The sequence below is a fragment of the Frankliniella occidentalis genome, unplaced genomic scaffold (assembly GCF_000697945.3).
Source record: "Frankliniella occidentalis isolate FOCC.00 unplaced genomic scaffold, Focc_3.1 Scaffold410, whole genome shotgun sequence".
NCBI lineage: Eukaryota > Metazoa > Arthropoda > Insecta > Thysanoptera > Thripidae > Frankliniella > Frankliniella occidentalis.
Genome location: NW_026267532.1, coordinates 25,853 through 34,471, shown reverse-complemented (window position 1 = coordinate 34,471; position 8,619 = coordinate 25,853). Strand labels below are relative to the sequence as shown.

The following is an 8,619-nucleotide window of genomic DNA, read 5'->3' as shown; positions in this document are numbered from 1 at the left end:
CCCGCTATATTATTTGATTATGTCTTTCAGCAAATTTAGCAAAAACGGTTGGGCCGCAGGCCCGAGCGTCGCCGCCGGCAGGCCAAGCAGGCCCGGCCCCTGCCGAACGGAGTTGCCGGCGCAGCGAAGCGGAGCTGGCAACTCCGTTTGGCGGAAGGGCGGGCCTGCTTGTTTGTGATAATAGATGATCTGGCCCTGACGAAACCCTCTGGAAAAGGATAGGATAGGACCTCTATCCAAGATCTACCCAGTAAAGCATTCCGGTAAAGCTGAAATGCAGAAGAATGCGGGGAAGAAGAAAACGGCTATCGCTACGATTTAGCATGGTGACTTCCGTTTCCCTGTTCCCTGCATTCTTCTGCATCTCAGCTTTACCGGAATCCTTTATAGGGTATTCCTCAGCGAGCCAACCGCGCGGCTGTGGGAACATACCTGTGAAGGGAACGGTTGCACCGACCTTCTGCAGCGCTCCGTCCAAGGTTATGTGCTTGGTCGGGCGGCGTCTGTTTGTTAACTTGCTTTGATGACATATGGCTATGACATAGCTACATTACGCTCCTTCAAATTAGATGTTGTTTACCCGATAGTACATTGAACGCCAAAATTCCATGACGAGGGGGTGAAAAGCTGCATGACTTTTAAGAAGTGTTCAGAATGCTAGTATGAAAAGTAAGCAGGAGTGTGACATTTCAAAACAATTCTGACTACCTTTTAAATTTAATAAACTTGGTCTGATATTTAATGAACATTCAGTACAATAGGGTATTTCACCTGACGCAAACCGGATCTAAAGAAGAACAAGAGTTCTTCCTGAACTTTTTCCTGCTTTGGCGCTCATTGGACGATGCCGACGAAGTTCTCGGACCCGACACCAAGGGTCGACCACCCTTGCGGCCAGTTCATGAACTTCGTCGGCGTCAGCCAATCAGAGCAAGGGAGGAAAGAGTTCAGGAAGAACCCTTGTTCTTTTTTGGATCCGATTTGCGTCAGGTGAAATACCCTATTGTGAATCTTCATCCGAATTGTCACAACCTGGTTTGAAAATTTAAGAAAACTTCTTAACACTAGAAGAACCGGGATTTTCGTATACCTAGAAGGACCGGAGGGGTCATTTTGACCCCTCTACGAATTTTGGCTGTTTTTATGGCTTCAAGGCTCCCGTTTTATCGCACATTATTAAGGTTTTGTGTGTTTCAAGGTACCTGATGCCATGACGTGACATTGGTTGGGTTTAAAGTGCGTTTAGGTAGGCAACCCGCACGACAGACAACATTTTTTTTTGCAATTTTACAGCTATTTCTGGCAATTGTTCGCACTATTTTAGACATTTTTAAACTTCAAAATTAATATCCGACTTAGTACTCATTTATAAGTACGTGATCTTTGGAACACATAAGTACTCTAAAAGCGGGAATGTGATTCACACAAAAACATTACATTTTTTCTTATTTGGCACTGACGTGGCAGTTTTGGCATTCGCAAAACCATCCGTACTTTGTGCTAGACGCCCCCCTTTGCCATCAGAACTCGAGTCCGGTGACGCAACTACCACTAAAGCCTCGGATATGTTGTAATTTAGAAACGGGGTTTTGTGACGTGCGTGTTGCCTACCTCCGCCGAATGAAGGAGTTAAAAAGTGTCACATGGCCGACCAAAAGTCATAAGCCACCGTACATAACAAATACGGTCAGCCTAATGGTGGAAAAGTAAGTCCTCGTCAGTTTACACTTATAAAATCTCAAGAAGGGGTCAAAATGACCCCCTCGGTCCTTCTAGGTATAAGTAGTAATATCTCCGAAATTTCGGTTCGAAATTAAGTTCATGTCGCAGAGACCTCCTATTTTGCGTCCAAGCGTCTTTCGGTAGTACATGAAAAGTCGGAAAGTGATGGATCGATCAAAAAAATAATTCGTTGTTCCTTTGGCAATAAAAAATCAAAAGGGGTCATTTTGACCCCTCCGGTCCTTCTAGTGTTAAATATCATAATCTGTCATTACGTTCAAGAACAAGTGAAAATGTTAATAAATTTAAGGGATGTTTCGCTTAAATTTCAGAATATTTTTCACACTGCTATAACTTTATACCGTTACATTACAAATAAAGTAAACTTAAGCCATGAGAGGATAAGTTAGGTATTGGAACTGTAACTTTAACACACAAGGTGTAAATTACCGGCCCCTGATGTCAAGGAGCTGTAACCACTCGTTTTCATCATTTAAGGTGCTTGAAATTCCCGTACGGCTGATGCGAGCTGTGTGGGCCTGGCCCGACGAGTCTCGACACCCCGCAGCTGCCTGGCTGTCCATCAACGTCATTTGCGGTCCGCTGCTCGTCCTGATGGCTGCCAACACAGCTTACATATTCTCGGGAGAGTACGAAAGTTACCTCACCGTACTGGGAGTTGTCGGGGACGTGGTGGCCGTCATTGTCGTCATTGCCAAAGCCTTGTGCCTGCATCACCATGGCTGCGAGGTGACTAAAACATTCCAAGCCACGAAGCGAGGGGCGTTTGTTTTTCAGTCACAACAAACAAGTTTGGTCATGGTGTCAAAACATTTTTCTCGGTGCATTGGGTCAGCGGCAATAGTCTGGGGTGTTCCATGTCATCGAAAACGGATGTCGGAAAAGAACCAACTCACTAATTTTTCTTCCGTAATGGCTCTGATTTGTCAATCTGATCACGTGCCTCTGTGGCCTTCCAGGCATAGAAAACGGTCAGGTGTGTTTCGAGCTCCGCTCCGTATTTGCCGTATTTGAGATGTTAAAATCAGGGCAAACTACCATTTTAATTATTGCGAACTTTGGTGTTTGAGTTTGATCGAGCAAACCACAAGCCTCTTCACTATGCATGCATCAGGCGAGTCGTGTTCGAGGCGTCTCGCGTAATTGAATTTCAATTGAAGAAATTCTGGGAGGATTCTTTTTGACTTCTTTTAACTACCGCCTACCCATGCGATATTTCCAGAACCATCTACGAGGAAGTGAAAGCTGTCTTGTGCTCTTTTATAAAGGTTGCGTAGATCTACGTAGGGTGGCCCGCCCACACAATGACCAGAGTGAGGGATAGGAGTACTTTCATTACATTCCTCATCGAGTATAAATCTAAGTCTAGAAGCCCGGCGACTTATGCTGGGAGTACTGTTATGTCATCTCATGCCGTTGTGTACTCAGGGGGTCAAATTTGTGTCTTGTACCGTCTTCATACATCCGTCACACAGCCGCGAGCGTCACCGCAGGAAACCTAGACTCTAGGGCCTTTAAGATCAAGGTTTGGCCAAGGTTGGGTGCTTTGAATGGGGTCGCTAACCCATCTCAGTTCGGCAACAGGGCATGTTGAACTCGGGGGTAGTTTGGAAAGATTTGCCAGTCTACCGATTCATGGCCTAAAAAGGTTGGAGAGGCACGTTTTGCGGCCAACCAATCCAATCCATCACAAAAACAGCTCAATCACTGATTTTAAAACAAAATCCTACTTCCGTTTCGGACAGCAAAAGAAAACCCTATTTTAGAGTGATTTGTCTGTGCTAGTTGATGTGGGGCTCACCCGACAAACCCGTGGTATGTTGGCGTGGGTGTGCACACTTGAACCACAAGCCTCTTCACTATGCATGCATCAGGCGAGTCGTGTTCGAGGCGTCTCGCGTAATTGAATTTCAATTGAAGAGAGAACATATACTTTGTTCCAAATTTCCAGCTTTTGGCGATAAGAAAATGCTTGCAGGACTCGTTTGAAAGAGTCGAAAATATGCTGGCCCCTACTGAAGCGCGTGTTGCCAACTACCGGTGCATTGTCCAAACAAGAAAATTTTGCAGGTAAATAGTAGTTTGGGCGTTATTGCACTACATTTTACACATACAACACGCTAGTCCCACCCTTCCGCCAAACGAAGTTGTCAGCCTCACTTCGCTCGGAAGGCAACTCCGTTCAGCAGGGGCCGGGCCTAGCTTGGCCCGCGAGCGGTGTTTGGTCGAGCCTGCGGCCTGACCTACAAGCCACATTTAAGTAAGCGAAGGCTTCCGGGAGGGCCTGCGGCCCTGAAGATTTCCTCCATGGACATTGAACGCTTATGAAGCCGACTAAGCCAGGGGTCTCAAACTCGCGGCTCGCCGAGAGCCGCGCACCTCTTGCGTTCGGGTGGATCCGAGCCCCCGAGAGCCGCGCTCGGGTTGCTCGGAGCTGCGCTGGACCCAGCCGCCGTCGTCTGTCGCTGGACACACGCCGCTCGCTCGCTAGCCCAGTGTGTGTGTCTGTCTTTGTCTTACTCAATGAGGCGCCATTAGGAGTGACAAAGACAGACACACTGGCCGGCGACCGAGCGCCGAGCAAAGCTAGCCGGCGGCGACAGCAGTGCGGCCGGGCACGGGTCAGTCGCTGAGGCACCACTACATCCATCTCTCTCATTCTTCTTTCCGAAGAGCTTGTAGTGCGTGTGGCCTATGCCGGTGAGGCTCGGCGGATAGCTCGAGTTTGAGACCCCTGGACTAAGCACAGTTTTCTTTAGAACTCTCCGGGCCCCTAGCTGCAAAGGGGGGTTGGTTGGCAGCATTTTAAGCCGCCGCGCCTTCTTTTAAATGCGATTTGCAATGCCTATCGTCGGCTGGCAATGAGAGGTCGTGTTCGAAATAGTTGAGTCGGCTAACCTTTTTGCTCCGCGGCACGTCGGTCGTGATTCTCACGCGACCTCTTCCTGGTCCGAGACTCTTAGAGCAAACTGTACAAAGCAACACGTGCCCTACTCATTGGCTCATTGGTTGCACATTAAACCGCCCATAGTTACGGCTTTTGATTCTTTGATGCAGCATTTTGTTTGGACTGATGTTGTTCGCAACTGGCCAGTTCGATTAAAGTGAACGACATCTCTTTCGACACCTTACCTTTGTCGTTGTGGTTGCAGGTGGATGCTTTTTTTGTACATTCCATTTTCGATCAGCGGTATCGTACTTAACGTCTATAATGCAACACTGCCCCCTGACCAGCGGCAGCTCAACATTAAGATTCCAGCATTTATCACTCGCACTTCTTACACCTATTGGCCAGCTCTGCTGCTAATATGTGTGGTTTTTTACACTTTTCCTCTTATTAGCGGTAAGTGTTTATCTATGTAAGTGTTGTGCAAATCTTAGAAACGCACTGTCAAGGTATCGTAACAAGGAACGGAACGGAAGGCGATGCTGGGCAGTGATGCCAGAGTACGGTTCTCTGATGCTGAGTCTGCAGAGACCATGACCTTCAAGAAGCAGATCCGGTTTCAAAGCGGTCGGGAACTAATAGTTCCCGACTTCTTTTAGGGTACGCAAAACTGTCTCTTCAGAGAGGGAAACAACTGTCAAACTTTGTGTCAGCCGGATTACCCGGTTTACCGCGTGAGTACCTTCCGGATTACCAAAAAATTTCCCCGGATTACCCTGGATTACTTCGAATTGTCTCGGACTACAACTGCTGGATTTCCCAACGGCTGTCTGTCGGATTACCTTAGTCGTTTCCGGCTCGGCCCCTTCTCATTTTGAGTGTGTACACCCAAGTGAGTGGGAGCCTGTGTCAGTGTCACCTACTGCTTTCAGATCCGCCTGCATGGACACGCCCCACTTTGAACCTCAAAAGAAAACTTTTCTTGCACCTCTAGACCAGATGCAATTTGTTTCTGTAAGGTATACCCTTTGCATACTTTACTATACAGAACGAGGTACTCTCCGAGTAAAAAGAGAGGGATCAGGACGGTTCACCCAATGCGTTTCATCCAAAACAATAGTAACAAAGCAATTTCGCGCGTTAGTTTTACATCCACCGCATCTCCCCCTGTTTCGTGTTATCCAGTCGTCACTTGGCCCACCTTTCTAGCTCCCTAACGCCCACTGTTGGTGCAAAGTGTCTTTCTTGGGTAGTAACACCTAACTTCTTTCGGCTAGTTCATGCCACGATGGCGCCAAAATAAGGCATTCCGGTAAAGCTGAAATGCAAAAGAATGCGGTGAAGAAGAAAACGGAATTCGCTATGCTTTAGTGAAGTGACTTCCGTTTTCTTGTTCCCTGCATTCTCCTGCATCTCAGCTTTACTGGAATGCTTTATTTTTGTGTCTAAATGTGGATGGACAAAATACCTCGACGATAACTATGTGCGAGGGCGTCAACTGCAGCGGGGTGCGGCGAGCCCTCCGTAAGCAAACAGTGAAAACGCAAACCAAACAGAACGCTATGCAAGTCTTGAAGGCATCTGCATAAATGCCGGACTGAAGTGACGGAGCGACTGCAGCGCTTTACCAGCCGATATGAAGAGATGAAGGCCGAGGCCAGGCGAGTGGACTTCCCCCGGGTTTGCGGAAACAACTTGACTATGTAGTGGGGCAAGGTGTATCATAGTGGCCCAAATTGAGATTGGATCTAATTTTATTGGACTAAATGCACTTGGTGAAGAATTAGTGGGCTGAGTAAAAGGGGGTGTATCATCGGTGGATGAAAGACATTGGGTGAACCGTAATAGATCCAAAAAGAAACAAGGAATCCAATTTCTAAACCATTTTTACTACTTTTGTGGCTGAGCGATCAGCGAGGCGTGGGTGTTTGTTTGTCTGTACGCACGATAACTCCAGTACGAATCGAGTTAGCGATCTGGGAATTTCAGGGTCGTATCATAAAAAGACAGATCTAGTTCGAAAATGAGCATTCTAGCTCAAAAAATCAAAAGCCACAGGTCCCAAAATATACTGTTTATGAAACAAAACAACCCTAAAAATTCCAGATACAGTACTCAATTCTTTGTCGAGTTTTCGTGAATACAGACTGACAAAAAGACAGACAAAGAAACAAACAAACCGAATGAAACTTTTTCGGTCAGTGAAGTGATGGGCTTCGCTAGCTGCACAGCCAATAACGGTGCAAATAAAGAAAATTGACTAAAATTCCATGTCATAGCTAGAAACTGTGAAATTAAATAACGAGATTATTTCAATTTGCTGGCTTCATGCGGATGCACTACGGATTGCAAGGGGAAGCGGTTCAGCTTCATATGTCAATGCCTAAAAGTTCTGTTTTCAATCGTTTAAAAGTACCAAAGGGTTGTTTGTTCATATAAGTACCTGCGCACCCCTAAAAACATTATGGAACAAGATGAGATAGGCACAAGAGACGAAACCATTTTTATTTCGGCCACAAACTTAGCCAAACGAGGCCAATACGGGAAAACGAGGTACGTAGTGTAGGATGCATTTCGCCCCTTAGGGGGGTTCTGCATTAGAGCTAGGAGATCTCGCGCCATGCTCTTCCCTTCCTTAAACAGGCTGCACAAGCATTTTTAGGTGTCTGAGAAAGAAACGAACACCACGAGCGTGTTCAGCACGCTTCACTTGACAGTTTTGATCGAAAGATCAACGTCTGGGGTTCATAGGGTCGGCCTTGAACGACTTTGCACACAAGAGTGTTCAATTTACAGAAACCCTAATTTTGGGGGCTTGTAGACACAGTCCGAGGCCAATTTTTGGCAGTTTACCGACGTGAACCTGTTCCGTAAACTATCCTGGGCGTTTCCCGAAATTAAGGTTACGATGTGCCCACTAAAAATGCTCATTTTCGCTGAAAATCGATGGAAGGGGCGCGAAATAGTCGAGTGCGACCAGGAGTTGCCTACCCGGAGTCCCCGTAAGGCACCATGTCAATTTGAATCCCAAATAAAATTTTTCCTAAGGGCAAAGGTTTTTGTTCTTTCGGGCATAAACCTTTATTTGGGTCCCAACTACCGATGTGCTGAAGGGCATCGCATTAGTCTGATTTGCAGGATCGTTTGACGTACACCGGGCACTAAATTAGTGGATGGGCCAAAGGCTAAAGTGGCCCCTCCGACGGAAGCAGCTTTGCCCACCCAACTTTTTTTATATATTTAGAACCTGGTAATTTATTTAAAAAAATCTGCTATGCCTATTGTTGAGTTGAACCACAGACCTTGACTCATACCAAAAACTCAAATCTCTGGGACAACTGGTTTCGAGTCCACAGGTGCTCAAAGTTCATAAGTGGGCCGGGCAAAGTATCCCCACACTGAGAAAATGTTTTCCTGCCGGGCACTAGACGGTTGTTTAGTGCATTCTACTTTGTTCCTGGCACATAAAATTAAGCTCCCGCCACTAAAATTACTGTGCGTGGCAACAAAATTTTAAGGCTGGGCAACAAAACTTTGGTGCCAGGGCATAACTGTATAGTGCGTCAAAAACTTTCAGTTTCGGGACAAAATGTTTAGTGCTCAGGACCAAAAAAATTTCTCAGTGCAGATTGGCGGACATACGCGAAAAACCGTGCCCTTGGTCTGGCTTTGTGATGGTCTGGGAGCAGGCGTCAGCCAGCCGCCAAATAGGATTCTCCCTCTTCTTACTGGGAAAATGCCTCATTGTTTTAGGCCGGTAAACGTTCCCTTTGTATTAACAAAACTGTGCCTACTCATTTAACGCTTAGTGTGTCCCTTGGCCCAGCGCATTGACGTACGGAAGCTGCTCTTTGCAAAGGGGGAAAAGGGGGCGGGGGCGACCCTACCTGTTTGTCCAAATACACCCTCAACGTTTTTAGACAGCGGAGTTGTCTTCTACGATCGTTTTGCCCCGATAGTCAATTGTTTTACATGGCCCTTTATGGGAT

At 46.7% G+C, this 8,619-nt stretch overlaps 1 protein-coding gene across 1 annotated transcript in view; it reads left to right on the top strand.

Annotated features, from left to right (window-relative positions):
* LOC127751287 (uncharacterized) overlaps positions 1-8,619 on the top strand; it is an 18,472-nt gene that overhangs the window by 1,072 nt on the left and 8,781 nt on the right. Inside the window, exons 2-4 of the mRNA XM_052274566.1 lie at positions 2,221-2,472; positions 3,695-3,813; positions 4,896-5,086. Coding sequence (XP_052130526.1) covers positions 2,221-2,472; positions 3,695-3,813; positions 4,896-5,086 — 562 coding nt within the window. The remainder of the gene's footprint in view (positions 1-2,220; positions 2,473-3,694; positions 3,814-4,895; positions 5,087-8,619) is intronic.